The sequence below is a fragment of the Aethalodelphis obliquidens genome, unplaced genomic scaffold, assembly GCF_003676395.1.
Source record: "Aethalodelphis obliquidens isolate GAN/ISIS:26980383/991018 unplaced genomic scaffold, ASM367639v1 scaffold17, whole genome shotgun sequence".
Lineage (NCBI taxonomy): Eukaryota > Metazoa > Chordata > Mammalia > Artiodactyla > Delphinidae > Aethalodelphis > Aethalodelphis obliquidens.
In genome coordinates, this window is record NW_020837961.1 from 12,063,577 (window position 1) to 12,089,088 (window position 25,512).

The 25,512-nt window shown below is 39.9% G+C and overlaps 1 protein-coding gene across 2 annotated transcripts in view; it reads left to right on the top strand.

Annotated features, from left to right (window-relative positions):
* GRID2 (glutamate ionotropic receptor delta type subunit 2) overlaps window positions 1-4,388 on the top strand; it is a 1,355,750-nt gene extending 1,351,362 nt beyond the window's left edge. For both annotated transcript variants that reach the window (XM_027116924.1, XM_027116925.1), the window contains one exon: window positions 1,926-4,388. In XM_027116924.1, the coding sequence (XP_026972725.1) occupies window positions 1,926-2,348 (423 nt within the window). In that variant the 3' untranslated portion in view covers window positions 2,349-4,388. The remainder of the gene's footprint in view (window positions 1-1,925) is intronic.
* The last annotated feature ends 21,124 nt before the right edge of the window (window positions 4,389-25,512 follow it).

Sequence of the window (25,512 nt, forward strand, 5' to 3'; positions counted from 1 at the left end):
TTCCATTGGACCAAAAAGGTGAAAAATTTTTTATATAATGAAATCATATTCACTAAAGCTTCACAGATTGAAACAAAAACAACCTGAATTTGCTGAATGATTTGACTTTCTAGATAGTTTCAAAGAACAGCTTTGAACTTTCTGTAACTAGACCTTGGCTAACTGATGCCTAAGCAAATCCTGAGAGGATCTGCTTTACAGCACAAATAAAAATGACTTCTCATTTGCATATGAGTTATTGCATGCTAATGTATTCTTTCAAACAGATTGTTTTCTAAAGTTGTCTGAGGATCCTTTCCTACCACCTTACATGCAAAATTGATCAGCATCATTGATAAGGAAAAGCTTGGCTTAGCGAAGAGAAATCTTAGCTTCCTGCCTGTCTGAGTGATCATACAGTCTAAATTAGTGGAGTATAAACTAAAAATCAATCAGGTTTTATTGTAGTGGTTTTTTTTAATGGAATAAACTTCTGGTATCTCTACTGACATTGACTCAATGCAAAAGACCACATTAATGCAACATTATAGCCGAGGCTTCCTATTCTCAAAAATCTGGAAATTAAGGACTCCCCAAGCTCCTTACATTTGAATTACTATATATGATATTAAATTTTTGCATTATTATATCTGTTGATGGATGACTATATTATAGTTGCTGTGGGAACCATAACATTTTATCTTTCAACCCTCTAACATCTCAGTGATAATATTGCATTAATGGATATTTTTATTGGATTTTGAAATGAGAAAGGAGAAGGAAGAAAAGTGATGCACATCAAAATATTTTTCACTAAGGAGCACTATAATTGCACAATGAAAAAAATACATCCTCCATTCTAATTCATAGCAGCTAATCCAGATCGTATGAACAAATATTTTCTCCTCTTATGACGAATAGATATTTTTAAATCCTCATAAATTTAATTTATTGAACTTGGTGATAAATAAGACTGATGAAAAGGACAATTTTCTTGCCTGCCACTTTTATTTTTCAAATATTGGGCTTTAATGCTCACTTCTAGTGAAAATCCTAAGGGATTTACGAATTAGTTTCAACTCCAGAAATCTAAGGTGTTATACTCTTTTTCTTCATTAAGCACCTTCTTACTAAGACTCTATTAGTGTAGCTCAAAGCGTCTTTGATTCAGAGGCCATTTAGCATTAACGTGGCCCTAAACTGAAGCTGTCACTCACACGTCATGGCTTGAAGGGGTCTCTAAAGGCTCTCGTGCTGACCTTACAGTATTGCCTCATTCAGGTACTAGATAGCTTGAGTGTATGAAGTCCCTCAATCAGAAACTGATTCTCTTGTGTTGAATGTTGCTCTCTGTAAACAATCTCACATATTTCTAGCCTAAAGAGAAATAACACTTTAACAGTCACTAACACTTTAGTGTGAACTAGCATATCAGATAATCTTGTATCACTTAATCTCCAAGAATGGAAAGTTAAGGTTAGGAGCAAGTAGTGAAAGGAGCAAGTAGTCAAAGGAACAAAAACACAACTTGGAATGAGACACCCTGAAAAAGGAGGAAGCATGCATAAAGAAGAGGTGGGGAGGGGATGCGTGGCCAAAACCATACTTACTATGTGTATAATTTTGCCTGGGTCTGTCTCTGCTCTTGTAGAAGGCAATCACCCATCTAATTCTCCCATATTTTGTAGTTGCATGTGGCATATGCTCCTTTTAGAACTTTTATTGCAAGAAAAGTATAGATAACCTTATCTCAGAATCCTATTGGTACCCCCAGAACCTAGCACAGTGCCTGGCTCATATTAGGTGCTCAATAAATATTCGTTAAATGAATAAACCCCAAAGTTCAGTTCATTTACCTATCATGTTTGCTGAACTACTTTTTTTTTTTTTTTTAACCATGAAGCTAGTACTGATGAGAACCTTATCTTCTTTTTCTTCATCTCCAGGATGACAAGGAAATTGACCTGGAGCACCTCCATAGACGTGTAAATAGCTTGTGCACAGATGACGACAGCCCCCATAAACAGTTTTCCACCTCGTCAATTGACTTGACCCCTCTGGACATTGACACTTTGCCAACACGACAAGCACTGGAGCAAATCAGTGATTTCAGGAACACTCATATTACCACAACAACCTTTATCCCAGAGCAGATCCAGACTCTTAGCCGTACACTGTCCGCTAAAGCTGCCTCTGGTTTCGCTTTTGGCAACGTGCCTGAGCACCGAACTGGCCCTTTTAGGCACAGGGCACCTAATGGGGGCTTTTTCAGGAGTCCTATAAAAACAATGTCATCTATTCCTTATCAACCAACTCCTACCCTGGGGCTCAATCTGGGTAATGATCCAGACCGAGGCACCTCCATATGAGCACCCAACAAAATCTCTTCACTGTTTCTTTTGTAGGACTCCCTTTGCAAGGAGCGACTGTAATATTGTGGGACTAACATGGATGTAACATTTTTTTTTTTTTAATCAGGAGTATTAGTAACAATTCTAGTTCTTTCTCTCTACCTTCTCTCTCCTCTGTTTCTTTCTCTCTTTTCTTCCTGGACATTTCTCTCCACTTTTTTCATTACTCAATTGATTCCCCCAGAAGGTAGTATACTAGGATCCTATTAGTCCGCTTTTCATATACTGTACTTCAAGTATAGGAAACGTGCACTGAGTATACTAACAGTATATGCAGGATTAATTTTACATAAAGGCCTCTTCTGTAACATTTCTCTATTTTTAAAAGTATAATTGCAATAACGTCAGTCTTTTTACATTCTCCTGCTGCATCCATACCATGCTCCACTGCTGCTGAGTGTCCTTTAACTGTGGGCCAAAGGCAACCCCTGCAGTGTTTATAGAATAATCTAAAGACCATTCAGGCCACATAATATGAGAATGCAATTTTGTAGGATTACAAACAAGCCATTAATATGCCAGTCAAGACTACAGTTAAAACTACTCTTGCACTGCAACAGTGCATATGACCTTTATGCGATTGTACAGTATGAAAAGTGTTTTCTTATGTACAGTAAACTTTATCATACGGCAGCAGCCTCTACGGTGTTAAACTAGTATCTCATATATACATATATATGCACCTATATAATGTGTATATATATTCAAAGGAGGCCATTGCTATTGCAATTCATTTAATAAAGCTTTAGTTTAAAACACAAGTGTTGTATACAGGAACTATGTATAGTGCAGGGGGTCTTTTCAGTTAGAAAAGGCAGGTTGCTTTAATGTTATTCTGACTCGCATTGTTTGCCAACAGAGAATATTTTATACTTTTGTTATTAAAACATCCGGGGCGACTTAATATTTGTTCCTAGATGTAACTCATTTGAATAGATTTTTGCATTTGTTATTCAGCAGTGTATAAAGCTAACCTTGATAATTTTACTTTTAATTAATTATCTAAATGGAAACTGCTATTAGCTGAACCATGTCCACCACAGCACGGGGAGCTCTATACGAGTTTAAACGTAGATCATGGAAGGTTAATAAATTCTCTTCCAAAGCAGTAAGCCAATCAATACAGCTGTAGTTGGGGAGAGACGGGAGCCCTTAAGAAATATTGATGTGGCCTTAATTACTGTCATACATTACCCTAAAGAAGAAAATACAGCAACCATACTGGGCTCTCAACTTCAGCCCCTTTTTTTATTCAGTTCTATTTGGAGGAGTTATGTGTTTTTTACATTAGTGCCAAGTGTATAGAAGGATAACAACAAAAACAGTGCCTCTTTGTGCACAACCCTTTTTAAGGTAGCCTTCTTACCTGTTGGAAATGTAGAATGAACTTTGTTTGTAATCCTTAAATTAAAATGTGGTAAGTAGGAAGCAAGAACTTATCCTGTGTTTTTACGCAGCCATACACTTATTTTAATCGAATTCTTTCCGTGGCTAGGATTGGTATAGGAATCAACCTATGTGATTTGCTTTAGGAGAAATTAAAAAGTATATTCTTAAGGTATATTATACTTTGATGCTAATTCTGTTCTGGGAAGCATCTTGTCCTGTCACTGTTTTTGTACTAAATCTTCAAATATTGTCTACTGTGTAAGGCAGAAAAATTTCTTATCATGCAAAAACCATTTTGTTTCCAGGGTAACAAGTATCTAAGTGCATGCACAACTTGTTCTCCCTTGTAACATTCATGATCTCATTCACGACTCTGATTTTAAGACAAAAAGTCTTTTCAACAAGCTATATAGGGACATACCAGATGTTGCAGTGATTTTAGCTATCAACAAACTGTTAACCATGTACAATATTTAAAATAGGCCTATTTTGATGTATTGCCTATTATACAAATACACAAACCACTTTTTGGAGGCCTCAGTTACGAGTGGCAGAGCTTTCTGTGTATAATTTGTCTAAATAATTTGTCTAATAAAAATGTTTTCTAAACTTGCTCTCATACCATTGAAGTCTTAACTATACAATTTGAAAATGCTTACTCTCTCACGGATAGAACTGACTTTTTCTAAAAATTTATCTTGAATTAATTAAAGCATAAAACACATTAAGTTTTACTAGCAGAACGATGCCATGATGAGCGGCTCTCTAAAAACAGTAGCAAGTGATGTTCTAAACCGATGAAAGACTGCCTTTCTGCTATTTGAGACAGTTTGAACCAACGATACGTCTGTTTTCCTTTTTTGGGAAAGATTTATCCTGTTTCATGTAAACAATGCAGCCATTATAATAATAGCAGGATGAGCGTTTGTTACATTTTACAAAAAGAAAATTAAGGGTAATTATTAAACTTAGAATTGTGTATTAATAATTGCTTTGCTGTTGGCAAAATATCATGCTGAATCTATTAATTTGGAAATTAACTGACTCCAAGATTATTTCTAATAGAGTGTTATTTACTGCATTTGAACAATATTTAATTCTTCTAGCATTTAACTCACTCAGTGAATATATATCTGAAAATATATTCAATTTAGATTAAATTTCTGCTTTTCTATAATTCCATTAAAATGATTTTTAAACGTTGGATAGGAGGAAGTGTAGAGATCTAGACTATCATCTCCCTCATTTTACAAATAAGAGAACATAAGATGCTAAGAAGCTGTGACTCGCGCAAATGTTTGACAATCTGAGACTTAACACTGAGTCTTCTTTTTAAAACTCTACCATGCTTCAGTCACATCCACGCAGGTCCTAATGGGTTGTGAATTCACTGCAGAGATGGCTCAAGTACAATGCCTCCACCCACTCCTCTCTCGCCAAGTTTAGGCTGCAAATCTCTAGAACCGTCCTTCCTCATGGGGGACCAGTTAGAGCATCTGATTCAACTGCTCCTTTTACAGATGGGAAAGTGAACACCTCAAGCTACGTCAGGTCACAGCTAGTGGCAGAATTCAGGCCGTCCTGCTTCTGCCTGGCGCTCCTTCCTTTAGCCCATTGTTTGCCCTGGTTCTCACCACTTACACCAACCTTGCTATTTCAGAACAAGACAAACCCCTTATGTCCACGAACGTTTATTCCAGTCAGAGGTCGAACTTATTCCCCTGGTGAATTGTTAAGAGAACTGGTTTTCACGTTCAGCCACATCAGAACTTATGCACAGCTTTGGTTTCATCATACATTAGAAAACTGTAAGAACGTCTTTCTTCCTCATACACAGCAAGCTACAGGCAATTTGTTGTTTCCTCAATTATGTTATTTTTCATCTCTCTCAGTTTGGGACTGGTTGTCAACTGAATAAATACTTTAAAAAATAGACTTTGCTGAATGGTACTTTGCTTCATCAATTAGAAAAAAAAGATGAGACAATCCATTTATCCTACATAATACCTTCTAAGCCACACCACTGGATAACAAATTATAAATATTCTGTAATCGGAATTTTGGAATGGTGGAACACATGCTGGATTATGGATATAATAAATAAAGCAGCGCTAATAACTTTTGTGCTGGTAAACATAGGTTTTTAACCTTAAATACACATCTCATAATTGATAAAACACAGTGGGCTCACTAGAAATGGGCTTCCTTCTAGAGTGTTTTTATTTCTAAAAACAAATCCTTTATCCAGTCCTTGTGGTCAGATGTTAATAAATGGCTAGCCATTATGACATTTTATAAAATCATTTCAACAAATTTTAGTAAACACCCTCTCACGAGGTAGCATATATGAGCTCCCCTGTGTGGAAATGACTTAACCTGACATTGAAAAATTAGGAGATAAAGCTTTTTAGATTTGATAGATTTAATTCAGTTCTATTAGTGTTTACTGAAAACCTATTATGTAAAGCCACGGTGCTAAGCAGTTACACATCACATAAATGAAGACATACATTTGGGAATGGGTCTGCATGTGTTCTACCACCCAGGCCTTTCCTTGTCCCTCATCAACATGCAGGATACAGAGACCACCTTACAGACTTTCTGAGGTGGCAGAATTAGTCACCCCAAAACAGTACCATCCTCTTTGGGCCTGGGCAATCCAACTGACCGGACCAATCCATCCTGGTAGTTCTCATGAGCTGACTGAGTCTACCTTCCTAGATTCAGATTCCTTCCACAAACAAGACCTGAAAATCTCCCAAAATGCCAGACCATGAGACCAAAGTTTCAAAAATGTGAAAATCACCCCAAGCCACAGGCAAACCGCTACCTGACCCCTTCTCATCCACACCTGCATGCGTCCACATCAGAGTGACTCCTGCCCTCAGGTGTCCACCTCAGAACGATACACAACCATGTTCCCTCATTTTCTATCCCTGCAGGGCTCAGCCGTTGTGATGGTTAGAGCTATAGGGTTTCAAAAACCTTATTTCCAAGGGACCAAACACAGTAAGTCTTATTCAGGCTACTCTTCAACTTTCATAAACTTTTATTTGTATTGCAAATAAGGCTCCTAGTTACCATTCCTATCGTTTAAGACGGAGGATACAATGTGACCTAGGATCCCCACGAAAGTCAAGTGTTTTACAGGCTGCTCACCATGAGGACAGCTTCCAACCCACACACGCTTTCAGAAGAACAGAAACGACGTGGCTTTGCTCTATTTTATGGAGCTGCATAGAGGCATGGAGCAGCGACCCCACCTAATGATTCAGCCTACCGTGGGACAGAAACAGACCAAATGAGCTGCCTCTCATTTTCTCACCTGGCTTTTCCTAATTTCTGCTTTTTCAGTAGTGTTCATTTGTTTCCATGTAATATTAGTAACAAGGCAAAAATTGTTCAAACTTGAGAAAATTTTTCCTATCTAGGACCAAGTGTCATCTTTTGACTGATTTTGCCCATTTCTGGAGTTTCTTCTAGTGGAGACGAGAAACTGGCTGTTTCTTCTGCACATGTTACCTACGTTGTGCTATAGACGTAGCAGTCTAGCCTTTGTGAGGGATGAGGGCCTTTTTTCCTTTTGGAGAAACTCTATCCAGTCCAACCTCAGAATTGGCAGCATGTTCCAAGTCTCAAACTACCTGTGATATGATAGAAAATTCACAAACTTTTTAAGACAACATTAAGTTTCCTTAATTAAAAGCTAATTAAGCTTTAATAGCAGCTGCTTTAGAAGGAGAAGCAGATGTCACAAAATCAAAGTACAGTAAAATGTCAGAACCAGAGAATGGGCAGAAAACATTGCTTTCGATAAATATTTTGCCTGCCACAAGATTTGAAATATAAGTAGGAGGCAAACTTTAATTTTTAAAGTTGTTATGTTTTATTTTTATATTGGTGCTACTGAAAAATTTTAGGAATCAGCCTATATCTCTGGCTATTTTTAATTTTAAAAAAATTAAATATTTGCTTATTCACTGCACAAAAGGTTCATAATGGGGGGGGGCTTTGAGAATTATCCTAATGTGTAATAAAAAAAAAGGTTCAATTTGCAAAAATTTAAGTGATATAAAATGTTTCAGAATCACAGCCTCTTCATGAGGCAAGGGGTACCTATAGCTATTTCATACTAGGTAAATAAGGAGCTGATAGTCGATATTTAATTCCTCTTCAGAATTATATTAAAGTTGATCTTCAAGTTAATGCTAGCCTTCTATTAATATCTGTTTATATAAGTTGGCTATAAAACTTATTTTTAGAAATCAAAGCACTATAAAATTAAGTTGAAAATAAAGGTGTCACATGCCCAGCTGTCTAGTTTGACTTTTCCATTCTAAAAATAGTTATTAATACTTAATATGCTCAAATACTTCTATAGGTGATGTTAAAAAACATTTTGAACATTAGTTGTTAGATGAAGTAGAGCTGTGTCATATATCTAATTGACGTAATTGACATTAGATATCAAATGCAGAACTTTCATTCACACTTAATGGTTTTTAATGAATATAATACTTCTTTCTAAGTGAACATATTAAGAATAAAAATTAAAAAGCAGCAGTGCAGGGCTTCCCTGGTGGTGCAGTGGTTGAGAATCCGCCTGCCGAAGCAGGGGATGTGGGTTCGTGACCCGGCCTGGGAAGATCCCACATGCTGCGGAGCGGCTGGGCCCATGAGCCATGGCCGCTGAGCCTGTGCGTCCGGAGCCCGTGCTCCGCAAGGGGAGAGGTAAAAACAGTGAGAGGAAAAAAAAAAAAAAAAAAAAAAGAAGCAGTGCAGCAAGATAGACATGTAACTGGGCCTTCCAGATTTCAATTCTGCATAACTAAGCATCTTAAAACTTACTGCTCACTCTGATTTCTCCATGGAAATGTCATGGTAAAAATAATTGCCCGCCATCTGAGTAACTCTCACACGTGTAGTCTCCAAAGCTTTTGGTGTGTCCCGTTAACATGGTAAGTCCTATAATACTGCTCAATCACCAACAAAGAATATATTTTAATTCTTTCCTGTTCATCATCACTAAATGACCTTTTTAATTCTTACTCCATAATAATGATTTTGTGTCTCTTTTTAAAAAACGAATATTAGTACATAGATATAAACTTTAGTAAGGCTGCAGAGAGAATATTAGGAACAAAACAATCACACAAGATCCATCAGCCCGTTGACTAGCACTACCTGAGCACCTACTATGAGCGAGGCACCTAGGGCAGAGCTTTCCTAAGTAGCATGCCAAGGCACACTCCTGGGCCAGCAAGGGTTCCAGGGTGCTGAGTTACTGGTGGCCCCGTCAATCAGGGTGGTGGAGTGGGCCCCTGGGCTGGAGCTCTGCCCATGTTCTTGTCACTTACAGCCGGACTTTGCTAAGACAGCTTCCAAAGCCGGAGAGACAAAATATACACATTTGAAAAGCTGAATCAAGACTCACGGTTTAAGTAACATCAGAAGACAAGAATATGAAATATTATGATACACAGTACATTTAATTGTCAAATGAGTGCTATCGAGAAAATAGTCTATGAGAAGAGAAGAAGAATGAGGCTGCGTGGCTTGACATTGTTTCATGGAGTAAGTAGAAATTTAGCCTAATCATAGAGGAAAGGTCAGAAGAATGCACAAGGGCCTCCAAGTGGAGGGTACGGTGCAATCAAAGCACAAGAACGGGAGAGAATGTTCAGAGGAGCAGTAGCCCACGATGTCTGGAATGTGGGTTTCATGTCAGGAAGTATCAGGAAGTAAAGCTCGGGTGAGACTGTGGGAAGCCTGTAGGCTGGCCTCAAGAGATTACACTATATCCGGTTCATTCATTCATTCATGTATTCAACATATGTTCGCTGAGGTTCTGCTGCGTGCAAGACACTATTCTAGGTGCTGGGGATACAACAGTAGACAAGACAGAAATCCCTGCCCTCATGGCATTTACAATCAACTGGAGGAGATAGACAATAAGAAGGATAAATAAGTAAAGTACGTCGTCTATTAGATGATAAGTGCTGTAGAGGGAAACAGAGGAGGACCAGGAAGGCCAGAGTGAAAGTGGGGCTTTACTGTTTGAAATACGGTAGGTAGGGGAGGCCTCACTGATAAGTTGACATTTGACTGAAGCTTTTTTTGTTTGTTTGCGGTACGTGGGCCTCTCACTGTTGTGGCCTCTCCCATTGCGGAGCACAGGCTCCGGACGCGCAGGCTCAGCGGCCATGGCTCACGGGCCCAGCCGCTCCGCGGCATGTGGGATCTTCCCGGACCGGGGCACGAACCCGTGTCCCCTGCATCGGCAGGCGGACTCTCAACCACTGCACCGCCAGGGAAGCCGAGCCCCCATTTTGAGTGTTATGGGAGAGTGGCATGTGGTGCCGGTTTCCGGCCACGCCTCCATTGGAATTTCAGCTTCTGAACCGTCAGCTGGTGGTCACAGAGGCTCACGACCTTGGCATGTTGGAGATTTCCATCGTGGGCATTGGGGAGCCACGGAAGATTTTCACTGAAGGAAAAACAGGCTCTTAAAGAGGTGGTTTAAAAAGATTAAGCTGGTAGTAATTCGTGGAGTGGAACAGAGAAGAGACCAATTAAAACACGTGTGCAATAGTTCAGGTATGACCTGAACTCTGTGGTAGCCCAAAAAAGGAAGGACGGTGCAGATGGTAGATACATTCTGAAGGAAGAATCAAGAGAATGTAATGATTAACTGAAGACAGAGTATAAAAGAGAAAAATCAAATATGACTGATTTTTCAAATTTAGATGCGAGAAAAGTGGAATAAAATCTACCAAGAAGCGCTGAAGTCAGAATATATTTTTTCTTTTGTTAATCTTCATTTTTTCTTAAGCTGGGAGGTTGAAGTAGAAGACATCATAGCATTGAGAACTGTTTGTTCTCCTTCATGTGAAGCTTGAATGCTGGGTTCTTAACAGGTGGAGGGCACCTGAGGCATCATGTAGAGTCCATGGCTTTTTACCTGTGCTCCCCAGGTTCCTCAGGGTTTTCCTCAGGATTTCTGGGGATGCGGCCCTCTGGGCTTCAGTCATAGCGCTCTGCTTTGATCTCTTCACATATTCGACTTCCGATGATTATTTCCCTCACCCTCCGAATGACGCATTACTGACAGATGACCAAGACCTCAACTCAGATGTTTTCTGAGGCAACCCACTGAAGCATTCAACAATTTTAACTGCCTAATTGTTAGATTATTCTTCTTACAGTTGATCTCTGGATCGTGTCAAAATTTGCCCCCTATCGGTTCTTTGAAATGCTACAGAACAAGCTTCATCCCTTTTTCTCACATGACACACACCATGTTGCCCACACAGTGAATACCCAAAATTGACCAAACTATGATACAGTGACAGGGACTCAAATACCATAATGGCGACTTGACATAGACCCAATATCTCCAAAGTCCTAAAGAGAGAAAGACCTGGGGCAAAGTTCCCTTGCATTTTAGGCTGCCTAGAACAACCATGGAGCAGACATACCTGAACAGAAATCCAAACATAATGTTCTAAATACAGGCTTGTCTTATAAAAAGAGCAAACTAAAATTAGCCCAAACATTACAAACACCTGCTCTGTGAAACACCTGCCAGTATACTTGGCACCATAAGTCAAATCAAATACTTGTGGAACCAACCGTGCTTGGTTCCCATAATTGCTGTGTGCTTTTAGTCCTATTTCAAGAGAGTTCAGAAAGCATCGCTAACACAGTTAAGTGACCTGTAAGAGAATAAAAATTTAGGTGTGAAATACTCATCACCAATCCTATCCTTTTTGGGTGTTTAAAAGAAAAAATAAAGGCGAGCTTTCAGCAAGCAGGTGCCATCGAAAAGACTAGTTTTGTCCTAGATGTTGTCTGCCAGCTTTAGCTCTCTCTCAACACGGAGGTTACGATAATGCTTCCCCTTTAAGAGGTCAAAGGTGATTTCCCAAGTCTAAGGAAAAAAATGCCTTTTATCAAATACAAAACCAGAAATCGGTAGTATGTGCCTTTACAACTTTAGAATAACTCTGGTAAAACCTGTTGTTCAAATTGTTTGAGAATATAATTCTTTGCAATTTACTCTTGCTCCAGTCTCACTTTTAAAGCCATAAATCACACAGTCACACATGTATACAATAATCTTTCTTTCCTCGAAAAGGAAATCGTACACATACGGCATACACAGGTTATATTAAACATCTACACAGTGTAAGGATTTCAAGGTAGTTTTGCAGAGGCACATTTTCTGAATCACACTAAATAAAATACATGGCATGTATCTTCAGCTAGAATTATTTCAAATGCGGGGAAATTTAATCAATGCTCATCTCAAAATTACGTTGCCAATTTCTGCCACAATTCCTATCCTTTGCGGGCCAATATTTATGTTCTCCTAAGCACAGCACCCATGCGGAGGGCGGGCATGCCGACCACGTGGAGGCACAGGGCTGGGCTCCGTACACGTGTTTCACTCGATTCTCATAATATCTCTGCAAATTTGCTCTTGTAGATGCTAATTGAACAGTTTAAAAACAAAACGAACGGAACAAAATCTATGACTCTGCAAAGTTAAGTAATTTGACCAAGAACATACAATTAGCAAGTGACCCAACCAGAATTCAAACCTACATCTCACGGACTCAGAAACTCATGCCCTTCCACCACAACGGACTGCTCCTGGGATCAAAGAGAGATGGGAGGGAGGGGGCCATTTTCTGGTCCCTCAGGGCTGCAAGAGGCTCTGTACCCTACGGGGCTCCATAAAAATCAACTGGTCCTCACTAGCTGATACACTTTTGATACAGAAATTTCAAGCAGTAAATAAAATATTCATAAAAGATGAATATAAATAATGCATGCAGCATAGTTGCCTAGAAAACGTAAACAGATTCCAAGAAAAACCCTGCAAAATTAGCATCTCCACCAGAGTCTGTGCAAAAACCAGCAAACCCGCCCAACCTTCTGCTTACCCTCTTTATCTCTGCTAATGGTGTCAGCGAACTTTCCGGTCTCCTTCCCCTCTTTGTTAGAATTCCTGGGCTTCCCTGGGTGGCGCAGTGGTTGAGAGTCCGCCTGCCAACACAGGGGACACCGGTTCCTGCCCCGGTCCGGGAAGATCCCACACGCCGCGGAGCGGCTGGGCCCGTGAGCCATGGCCGCGGGGCCTGCGCGTCCGGGGCCTGCGCGTCCGGGGCCTGCGCGTCCGGGGCCTGCGCGTCCGGGGCCTGCGCGTCCGGGGCCTGCGCGTCCGGAGGCTGGGCCCGTGAGCCATGGCCGCTGAGCCTGCGCGTCCGGGGCCTGCGCGTCCGGAAGCTGGGCCCGTGAGCCATGGCCGCTGAGCCTGCGCGTCCGGAGCCTGCGCGTCCGGAGGCTGGGCCCGTGAGCCATGGCCGCTGAGCCTGCGCGTACGGACCCTGTGCTCCGCAATGGGAGAGGCCACAAGAGTGAGAGGCCCACGTACCGCAAAAAAAAAAAAAAAAAAAAAATTCCTTAAGTGGAAACATTAGAAAAACAAACCCGTATGGAGTCAGCTTACATAATGCTCCACTACCTGACCCCCTTTTTTGCAGCCCTACAGCTACCGGACAAGTTTAAGTACATGTTAGCCTCTGTCTGGAAACACTACACTAGGTCTCCCAAGTGTTGCTCTTTTCCAGCTCACCTCCCTCCTACCCACCTTACTAGGTAATCTTACTAAGTGATTTTTCAAGTCAGGTAGCTCCATGATTTAATTTTTTCATGGTATTTCTATGGCCCACAAACCCAAGGCCAAGCACCTTAGCCAAGAATCTCTTCAAGCAGGAAGCATTAAGGCAGCCTTCACAAAGAAGCAATATTTGAGCCAAAGAGGTAGGATTTTGACAATCAGAGATATGAATGTAGGCTGTAAAAGCAATGTGCAAAGATGAAATGGGAAAATACACTTGACAAGTATTGGACCGGGAATAAGGCTATTTGGCTTGAAAGAGGGGGTTTATGGAGACAAACAGAAGATAAGGTAGTTGGTTGATACATTCAACAATTATATTCTGAGAGTTCATTATATACACGACAAGACGCTATGTACCGCAGTACGTATAAACATGCAAGACTCCCAAAGCTATTACGAAGAGATGTCATGTGTATGCGTAATTGCCACATAAGGCAGCGTATAATGTGTCCCATCACAATGATACAACTTATTATAGGAATTCAGAGAAGGGAGAGAAGGTTCTCCCCTAGAAAGCTTTTTATTGAAATACAGTGATTTTAAATTATATACTATAAGTACTTAAAAATAGTCCAGAATGTTTTGTGAATTCAGAAAAAGGCAAGATCTTTTCTCAACAGGGTGATAAAATGTCTTGGTGGAGAAGACAGTTTTGGAACTGGGCTTCAAAAAGAGTATAATTTCTACAAAGTAGAGAAAGACATTCTCAGGTAAAGGGAAAGATATAATCCAGCTCACAGAGGAGGAAAGCACAAGATGCATCTGAGCAGGATCCAACACATGGCCCATGAGGAGCAGTAAGGACTTAAGGCCACAGAGCTACAGACATCAAACCCAACTTCCGACCTAATGTTTGAGTCTCATCCCGTTTACAATCTATTCCATTTTTGAACATCTGGGAACATTAGGAATATGACAGTGTTTACAGTCTACTGGGGAAAACAGGCAGGGACAAAAAATTGCAGTAAGTGCTGTCATAATGGAAATGCAGGGTGATTTGCAAACCCCGAGCTGGGATGGGAAAGCTCCCCTGTTGGGATTCCGAGCTAGACCTACAGGGAAACTGAGAGTCAACCCGGCAGAGGAGACCAGGGTCGTTTACACCAGGTGACCAGCATAGACTCAGACCTGAAGCCAGAGGGCAAGATTAGTTCCAGGGACTGAAAGAAGTAGCCTGAGCTGGAACTTAGAGGGAAAGGAGAATATCAAGAGAATAAAATGAAGAGTTGGGAGCGGGCCTTGAAATGCTTCATAAGCCAGTTTAAAGAATTTGTATTTTTACGGAATAAAATTCTGGGCAACACGAGGGAGCCATTAAAGTGTTTAGAGTGGAGTAGTGACCTGATCATATTCTTATTTTAAAAACCACTTGAGCTGTCCTAGGAGAAAGTTTTGGAGTAGGAAAAGATCTGAGAAAGGTGGACCAGTTAGGAACCTCAAGGGGCAATCAAGGTAGAGTCCTAGTGTCCGGGAGTAGCAGCAGGGAAAGATGGAGGTGGAAAGATTCCAGAGAGAGTTGTGGCAGAAATGGGCCTGGGTGTGGGCTTACGGTATTTTTTGAAGTATTTAGTATAAGTGAAATCGTGAGACGTAACAAAATCATCCAAGGAGTAAGAGGGTCTAGTTAGCAGAAGATAAGATCTGGGCATAGAACCCTGAGGAGGAGGAACATTCGATCAAAAGACGGAAGAGTGTGCCAGCTAAACGATCAAGGAAGGCACCGTAAGAGTGAGTAGCCGGGCTTCCCCGGTGGCGCAGCGGTTGGGAGTCCGCCTGCCGATGCAGGGGACGCGGGTTCGTGCCCCGGTCCGGGAAGATCCCACCTGCCGCGGAGCGGCTGGGCCCGTGAGCCATGGCCGCTGAGCCTGCGCGTCCGGAGCCTGCGCTCCGCAACGGGAGAGGCCGCAGCAGTGAGAGGCCCGCATACCGCAAAAACAAAAACAAAAACCAACAAACAAAAAAAGGCAAAAAGGAATGAGATCCAGGACATGATTAGTTTTCAATAGGAGAAGGGATACATATTTTACTGTAACTGCATGGCAGGGTGATAGGATGAGTATGAATGCAAGTAAATGTCTATGTTCGATTGCAGGATGAGAACCCTGTTGGAGTCTAGTTTTCATAAGATAGAGAAGGCAAATCATTGTGAGGGTCATGTGTCAGAGATTTTAGAAGAATAAGGAATGGAGAGCTCGCTAGAGCAACACAGTTGGACTGGTGTACAGCTTTGAGGGCTCAGCTGAGGTTGGGGGCCACGATAAGTCCTGTTCAGTTGTAAGGGGTTTTCTTGGATCATTCTCAGCAGCTTCTGTTTAGCCATAGGAAGACAGAGTTGGATTTAACCACAGCTGCAGATTTCACCTAATTATGAATAAACAGCAGAGCAATGACTCAATGTTACTAAAAAAAAGTTCATCTTAATGGGGTGTCGCAGTGGTCTAAGATGTATAGAAGGAGGCCATATTAATTAGGGTAAATAATGCTACTTGCTATAAAAAATACCTCCCCCCAATCTCAGTGGCTTAATGTAATAGATTATTTTTTCACTCATATAAAGACCAGGAGAGGGTGGTCTTCCATCTGGCGCTTTAGGGCCAGGTTTGCATCTATCCAGTGGCTCTCATGCCCCAGGACTTTGCACCTCCTATGGACCTTCTGCATCCAGCTTGCAGAACAAGTAGGGAGAGAACACGGAGGATTGTGGGAGTTTTAATGCACCGGCTCTAGAAGTAGCACTCGTCACATCCACTCACAACCCACTGGCTTATCACAGGGCCACATGGAAACAGTTTTGCTAAGCTTCTGCCCTCACTGCCACAGAGGCACAGAGTCAGGTTAGGAAGCTTTGTAGTCCTGAGGCTAAACAAGACAAAAAGCAGTCCAAGTGAAAATGAAAGCACATTGATTTTTCTGAGAAAATCAATAGAATTTGGTGATGACTTAGATCAAGGATGATAAACAAGGTTCTGTCTAAAGCACAACATTAAAAAGAATTACGAGGTTAAAATCTAGGGTCAGTGAGACCTCCCCAAACCATCCTACTGAAAGTTATGACCCCTTCTTCCAACACTTCCCATCTCCTCTTACATGGCTCAGTTCATTTGCGTAGCACGTATGGTTTACTATGTGCCGTGTACTAACACATTAAGTAATTTACTGACCTGGTATTGTCTTTCTCCTTCTGCTTGAATGTAAGCAAATTGAGGGCAGGCTCTTTCCTCGGTGCCTGAAACAGTGCCGGTGCCTGAAACAGGAGATATTTGGTTTTAAAAATATCATATTTGAAATGAAGGTAAAATATCCAGGTGGATATATTCAGCAAAACACTGAAAATGTAGAACCTGGGTTTAGCCAAAACATTCAGAATTGAAGTCTCCGGATATAAAGATACGAGCCTCAGGATAAGAAGATGGAAAGTCATTCAATGGGCAATGAAATTTTTGTGTAGCCAAATTATATGATCTAAGGGACATTTGAGGATAATTAATCTAGTGGCTTCCTGTTGGATAGAGTAACAATACCGCAACTTAATTCTGTCGGAAAAAAATTATGCCCAAAAGGAAAATCTTTAGTGCATTACTTAAATCAGTATCAGTGTGCTAATATAAGGTGTACCATATACACAAAAGAAATCCAAAACCTGTTTTCTCACAGTTCTGCTGAAAGACAATCAGCATCTCCGCCCTCTTGTGGTGGTTCTGGAGAGACACAGGCTGAGCCTTCAAGGTGCCCTGAATTGAACTGTTCCTTGACCACACAGTGGAAGAACAAATCGTCTTTGTATTATTCTGTATCTGTGTCCTTGGCGAACAGAGAAATCACCTTTTCTCCCTTCACAATCTTTCTCCTCCTCCTATCCGTCCTACCTCCCAAGTAATAGCTAAAACACATGGATAATAATAATACTGGGCAAAAATCTGAGTCAACAAAGTGCAAATGCTGGATGACTTAAAATGTCTATAATTCAAATTTTCAGTAAATAACCATTACATGATTTTTAATCGCTAGTCTAAATGTTTGTTTTTGAATTTCATCTAAATTAGCTATTATGAAACTTAATAGGAAATTAGTAAAAATAGTAACACCATATTTACATGTAAAAATACTTAGAAATACTGAAGACAATATCCAAGCTCCACACCAACTAACGATTAGGGGCTTTTAATAAAGAAATTGCTAAAGGTTCCAGTGATTGCTTCACTTCATAAAATTGTTAGGCTGATGTTGAGCTAATGCTTCCTCCTATCTCATATACCAAAAGGGAACCTACCCAGTGACCCCAACATGATCGTGGTAAAAATCTATTCTCCAATCCACATACAGGACAAAAAAGTACATTCTTATGATATTTTTGATGTCACATTTTTCCAATTTTCTTCATAAAACATTGAGTGGAATTACAGTAAAACATTCTGTATAGCCCCATATTTTTCTATCCCCATTAGAATAATATGGGACATACTGTACTATATTTTTAAAAAATTCAAATAAGACCAGTTTAAGAGCAGTTTTGGAGGGTAATTGTTATATAAAACTTAAATATGCACAGACTTTCCAAAATTGGTAAAATACGAGAATCTGAACCTCTAGAGAATTTTAGAAAATTCCAAACATTTTAACAAATATTAAAAAACTGAACAGTTTCCTTATAAATAATCAAAATATAAACAGCGATTTCCCTTGATTACTTTTTAGAATACACTACAATAAAATGAGCATGGATAATTCAGTATAAGTATCTAAAGTGACTATTTAGAATCTAAGAAAATTAGGTAAAATAAAAAGTCTTCAGTTTACAAAATGTTCATTTTCTGAAGTTCATTTACAAGTCACTTATTTTGAACACATGGTATATGATTCCATGGGGGAAAAAAGATATACATAATTGTTGTTTTTTAGGTTAGCCTTCAAAAAACGTTGTTTAACCATTAACATTATTGAAATATTTTTAATAAAATGTTTTAAAGGCATTACTTGTACGTTAAATAGGTTCTTGTGCAAAGAGAAAATACAATAATACAAAAGAGTATAAAATTTTAAATATTTTGAGAATACTGGTATCCTGAGAAAATAGGTTAGTGGCATCATCAAAGACATTGAGTCTAAAGGCTAGGGTTCAAATCCATCATTTGTCAGCTGTGTTACCCAAGGCAAGTTACTCAGTGTCTCTGTGTTTCATTTTTTCATCTATAAAATGAAGATAGTAATAGGACATTCTTCATAGTATCCTGAAAGAACTTAATGTCTGATATTAAATGGAAAGCACTTGAAACCCTTTCCTCATTCACAGTAGGCTCAAAATAGTCTTACAATGTTATTATTCTGTACATATTTCTGTTTAATATAATAATATCTTTTAATTAATAAAAGCACCTGCTAATAGAGTGAAAAATATGGTGAAAGCTAAGACAATCTTTCAAAACAACTCTATGGAAGCCAAGAGATGTCAAAATGAAAATACATACACCACTCTGCTGCTTAGAAATTGTGTGCAATGTTGTGAAACTGCAACAGAAAGTTTAAAAAATGCATATATTTCTTAAAACATTCAAATTTTAGAAGTAAAAATTTTATTCCAAAGAAAGCAAGCTTTTAAATATGCATTAAATTATCTCACCATGCCTTCAAGGTCAAATTGTCCTTCTGATTATATATTAAAATGTGTTTTATCTTAAACATCTCAGAGCTTTAAGAGCTCAAAGAAGTTTCAGCAACATTATAAAAAAACATATCCAAAGACAAGTTGAAAATGAGGGAGGTAAGCCTGTTAGTTTGGTAAGCTCTACCAAACTAACATTGAATTACAGGCTTTTAATGCTTTTAAAAAAAGGGGGCGGGGTCTTTCTATTTTCTGTCAATAAAGGAAAAGAAAGACTGCTAACATTAGGGAGATTTTCATTTTTTATGGTTTGAGCCATTAAAAATATGTTCATTCTTCAAATTAAAATAGAAACATAAAAAGAGATGGAGGCAGTTTCTGACACCACAGACCTTTGATGTTAGCTGAAGTAGTGACAAATGCAGGGCTACACTGAGACAGAGCCTTCTTTTTCTTTCTCCAGTCGCTCTTTAGGGAAGAGAAAACACTAACTTGCGCTCCTCTCTCATGTTGCGACTCCCTGCTGTCTTCTACAAGGCCAGATGGTGGCGCTGTGGCACCATTTGTCGAGATTTTAACATTGACTCGTTCTTCCATAAGTAACAGCGTTTTGTGAAAAGACTCAAGCCCTCTTTTGAAAAAGAAATTATTTTAAACGTACTTTATTCTTCTCTTTAGCGGTAGGTAAGCCCGACATTTAAGTCCTTTGGTTATTTTATTTTTTACTCTCTTTACAAGGATGTTTCTAAAACGTATAAATATAGTGACTTAGAGTGTACTTCCTAAAAAATTGACTAGGTGGTCATAGGGTATGTCGTTTTTCTCTTAGTGCATGAAAATAAAGATAGAAAGAAACGAGTATATTTTGTCCACATTATTTTCAGATACCAATAATTTGGTACAACACCTCCTAACCCCAATCTACTGCCCAAATCTTCAGAAAAAGAAAGACTTTTCTCTTAAAAAATAAAAATTAAAAAGTATTTTAAAAAAATAAACAATTTTAATTCAATCCTCTTTCTAAACTCTCAGCGCTTGGTGGGAATGTTTGTTCCTCCTGACAGTGATGTTATGTGATGCACACATCCCCGCCTCTAAGTGCCCTGAACAGCTGACCTTGCTGATCTCATTCTTCTCGGAAGTCTAGGTTTCATCTAACTTACATCCCAAAGTTGAACAGTGAAAACTAAGTTGGTTGATGCAGAATTGTGAACTGGGCTGTTTTCTTCCCCATTTACGCTACTGTCCATATGCGTCTCCTTTTACCTTTGGCCTGCCCAGGACAAAAATCATGCTGGGCAACCCTACACTACTCCTTTCACCCCACCTTTGATGCCGAATGAAGTGCTGAATAAACAGCAGAAATCAATGCAACTCTTGGTACCAGGTCCAAGCAGACATATTGCAGGTGAAAACTGAAGCCCTAGAAGGAAAACACATTAGAAAAAGGCAATATGCAATTTTAGAGTCTATACAACAAGGCCGTCTGTGACCCATGTTATCTTGGTGAATGAGCGAGGGGAGGGGAGGTTTCACGAGAGCTCCCTATGAGTGCCCAGCTGGACGGGCCACCCTCCATCCACTACCACATCTACTGCTCCAGGGAGGCATTTCAAAGCACTGGGCTTCGGGTTTCACAGATTTTCCCACCTCTTCTAGATAAACTGTGAAGCAAGCTATATGTAATTTAGCTATAGTCTTCTACAACTACTGTTTTAACCTATTTTTTCCTATGGAAATTATATTATTTTCCAAATAAAACCTTATGCTGATTCCCAATATGCCAAACAAAATCAAAGCAGTATTTTCAACATATTTTGTACCTTAAAATTTATGAAATTTACTTATTAAAAGGCAATAAATGAGGAAAATGGTTGACTGTTCTAGACCAGAGTCTAAACATTCAACTTATTTTGGTGTTTTGATGGATCCACAAACAATAGTATAAGAAAGTGTCTACACCATAAAATTTGAGGGAAGCCATTTCTAACCTGCTTTGACAAAACCCTATTTGCCTATGAGACAAAAAAAAAAAAAATTACAGTTGGAGTAATTGTATTCTAATAATAAAAATAAAGACATTCATCTATAACACACTTTAAAAGCCACTGTTCTAGAACAATGCCCTGACTTTTTTTTTTTTTTTTTTTTCCTTTATTCCATTTTTTTAGGCAATTTCCGATTTTTCCTGTGTTCGGAGTTGGTCATAAATGAGAGAGAATATTTTCCAACTTTGCTCTATGGGAGTTTCAACCACTATTGATGGTTGTCTATAATTTAACATGCCTTTTGAATTTCCATTATCTTAGTTCTAATTGTCTTATGAAATTGTAATACTGAGATGCACTTTAAAAAAATGATTTGAGAGACCATCTTTCCAAATTCCACAATGCTACTGAGTACTTTTGTGAACAGGACACATAATTCAAAAAGAATTTTCTGGTGAACAATGAGGTGGGGCTAAGCCTCAAAGCTTCAGGAGCTCCAAGGATGCAGGAAAAAGGAAAGGAAATATGATGAACGCTAAGTCCCCTCAGCATGCTTTCCTCACCCAGTTTTCTCATCTTGGCACTCTCCTCCAGAGCCTCTAAAATCAAAAGGGGAAAAGTGAGGTGAGAAGAGGGGAAATGCCAACAATCCTGCCTTTTGTTAGGGACCAGTTCTGGTTTCTCATCCTACACGAATGTGGAATTCTTTTAAAAGATAGAGGCTTTCTGATTTTTCCCATCTGCAGAAAAATAAATAATAATATGATTTACCTGGTTGCAGATTTTCTTTAGGGAGGCTGTGAAGAAGATGACAGAATACAATTTGTTTCCCTCATAAATGCTTCTCCAAACTATACAATCAAACAAGCAGAAATTCTATCAGGTTGTCCCTAACCCCGAGCATAAACGATAGGTTCCTTTTTACATGGCAGTGATAACGTCTGCAGAGTTTTATTTCCAGGGAGACAGGGCAGGATTTGCTGCTATGCAGACTGAATAATGTTGGAAGCCAACATCATGTCACATTTTGTGTGCACTTTCCAAAGATTAATCCAAGCGTTACAAATGGGACACAGACCGCCATTGTCCCAGGGACACTTTAATAACCCACACCTACAATATTCAACCTGTTGTTTGCATAGGGACAACTTTGGGACACAGAAACCCACCAGACTGACTTGAGGGAAGGATTCCTGGAGAGGCAGAGGCCCCGGCGCCACAGCACCTCCACATTTCATCCTTCGTGGCAAATGAGGCTGTTTGGAGTTTCTTTATGCTTGAGGATGGGGGTCACGCGGCTCGCTTTCTCCAAAGCACCTCAACAAGCATGGCTTAAACCTGCTGCCTGCTCACTCCGCTTCTCCCTCGCGTTGTGCTTGCGGCAGCTTCGCCAGCTTGCGGATAATTTTTGATTTGTTTTGCATCATGCAGCTCAAATTAAGTAACATGGCGCATGCCCTCAGGATTTACATTGTGCCTGGCCGGTTTCTGCTTTTATTTTTTTTTTCCTCCCCATTCCCCTCCTTTCCTTACAATTCCTGGCATCTGTTGTTCTCCGAGGATATTCTTTGAGAATGGAAGACTCGGGAGAAAGCCTCAGTAGGAAAAGAGTGTGAAAGGTGGATGAGAATTACTCATGATTTCCACATTCCCTGATTCATCATCTTTAAGTACTCCCACAAAATCCTTCATTACTGTTAGAATCTTATTTACTTTAGAAGAAAATTCTAATGACTCAGTAGATCAGAATTCATACTAAGCTCTACATTGAGTTTAAAACAGCAGTAACATATTTTTCACATAAGGTGGTTTGGGTACAGAGAGAAATAGTTGAGATTATGAGCAGAATCACAAATAGTTATGATACCTTTAATCCCTAGACATTTTGAACAGTATCAAGAAAATAATTTTTTTTTTTCATAATACATTAGTATCTTAGTATATGGTAGCATGTCTGTAACAGAGGAAAAAGTTCAAAACTGAGAGGAATTTTTTAAGAAAAATGCCTTAGGGAAACCATATTAAGGCTAAAAGATTTACAGCAGCATCATGAAGATTATGTGCATGTAGGATACATATAGTACTTATCAAAAGGAAACTATATGCAGTTAACTTAATTTCCACTTTAATAACAGGCTTCCATTATGTGAAAAATGACAAGAGAGAGAAGAGAGAAACTGAAAGCTAGCTGTACGCATTTTGCTCAAGGATTTGCTCCTGCAATTTAAACTTGGTCCTTGTTTAAATAAGTATCAATACGTCTGTAATAATATACCATTCCAAATTTACCTTTAGTGCTTGATGTAATTTTTTTACTTAAGAGTACTGTACTTCTTTAGTATAATATTTTTATTATCTTTCTTGTAACCAGGTGGTAAGTATAGGCTTCTTCTCCACCTCTGTAAATATTATTAGCCTTGAGATATGACAATAATATGATCTACATAGGAAAGCGTGTATGATGCCATCGGTTGAGAGCCTTAAAAGCAAATATATTAATAGCAAGAGTTCGTGTGAAAACCCTGTGTCGATTGTTTCGCTTTTATAAGCTTAGTTTGAGGCGATAACGATACTCGCTGACGGGGAAAGCGTCGTAGGAGCGTGTTCGGGTTTGCTCCGTGTCTCCCAAGGCTGCAATAGAGCTGCTGACTAAGCTGCACTCCTTTTGGGAGTCAGGGTTTCTCTCCCAAGTTCACTTGTTGTTAGAACTCAGTTCCTTGCAGCTGTGGGACTGAGGCTCCTGTTTTCTTGCTCCCACAGCTCCTTTGCACTTGGCCATTCCCACAGGGCCTCTCGGGCTTCAAGTCCCTCTGACTTCTGAAGGGGCCCAGTCCCTTGTACGGGCTCAGCTGGCTAGGTCAGGCCTAACCAGGTCATCTGACTTCTGAATGGCTCTAAGTTAACTGACTAGCAATCACAGCAGAGATAGTCCATCATAGTCAAAGGTCCCGCCTACACTCAAAGGGAGAGGATTACACAGAACTCACACCCCAGCATGTGGGAATTTTGAGGGCCATCTTAGAATTCTGCCTGCCACGCAGCTAATTCAGATAGCAAAAGTGTTGTGAAGGACATAAAGTAAAGCGTAGAGAAGGGAGGAACCCATTTAGATAGAGTGGTCAGAAAAGGCCTCCCTGGGGCAGTAATATTTGATCTGAGACTTGTAGGACACCGAGTGAACCTTCATGGGAATGCATTTCAAAAGGGTATTGTGTTGCTATTCAACTTCAATGAATGGTTATTACATCGTTATAATTCCACTTATTTGTCGAAGTACATACTAATTTTTTGGAGATTTTTGTAACAAAGAAATTCCCACTCCTAATGCATAGTTTTAAATAAAACTTATTTTTCTAGGAGCATTAATGTAGTTCCTGCAGGACAGAGAACCTGTGATATAGTTGAGCTATGAGCTGCCCCTCCTAGAAGCCCTGCAGAGAAATGTCTCAATAGCTATTCGTGGGGAGATGCCACGGGGATTTGCCCTTGGAAAGATGCAAATAAATCCCCCTACAAACTAACAATTATAATTTACCATGGTGGTGATAAGTCAAAACCACTTATGCACTATTTCAGAAAGCATTGTGGTAGGATATTTTTGAAATATGAATTTACGTTCTACTTTCTGCAGTTTTCCCTTCTTCCCAACTCCAAGCTGAAAACCAGGCCCTTCGTATTTCTTTTCAAAGTGGAAAGCAGGTGCTTTTTCTGCCTTTGGTACAAACTTAGGGTTATCAGAAAGATAATGTTAGGAGATCTGGAGAGACAGAGATGCCAGGGAGTTAGTCTGAAATTAGAAGGAAAGGGGACAAAATTTTCCCCAGAAAACAACAAAAAAGGGGAGAATGGGATGGACTGGGGAGAGGGAGACGTCAGTGAAAGAGGCTCTGAGAGGAGGTTCTGCAGTGCGGGACCCCAGTCTTTCCAAATAATCCTGCTTCTAAGGCAAGAACAGAAACAGCAAAGCCTCTGGACATCACAGGGCCCCTGACCTCAGCCTGGGATGTGGGCATCTTGTTAGAAAACCAGTGTGGACCCAGGACTAGTGGCTGTGCCTACGGACTCAGGACCATGGTGCAAACTCAGCTGGAAGGCAGGTGGAGGAGAGCCTCAGTACTGACTGATTGGACTCCCTGGGTAAAGTTTAAATCACGCGTGACTCTGTAGACCATGCGTTGTGCACAGGACACTGAGTACTTGCTTAGGCATCGGGTGCATAGGAAACCACCAGCAAATTCCGTCTTCAGTAAGCCACGTTCAAGAAGCAAAATTGCTTTTACATACGTTACTGACAACGTAGAATAAGTTTCGTTAGTTTAAATGGTTTGAAGCATTTCTGTACCTTAGAGATTTCAGTCTTCCTCTACCTTCTCAAATGCCATCTCCTGTGCTCTGAATGGATCGTGGTGTAGGAAGAAGAGAGCTGGACCCATTAGCCAGAGTCCTGGGTTTATTCCT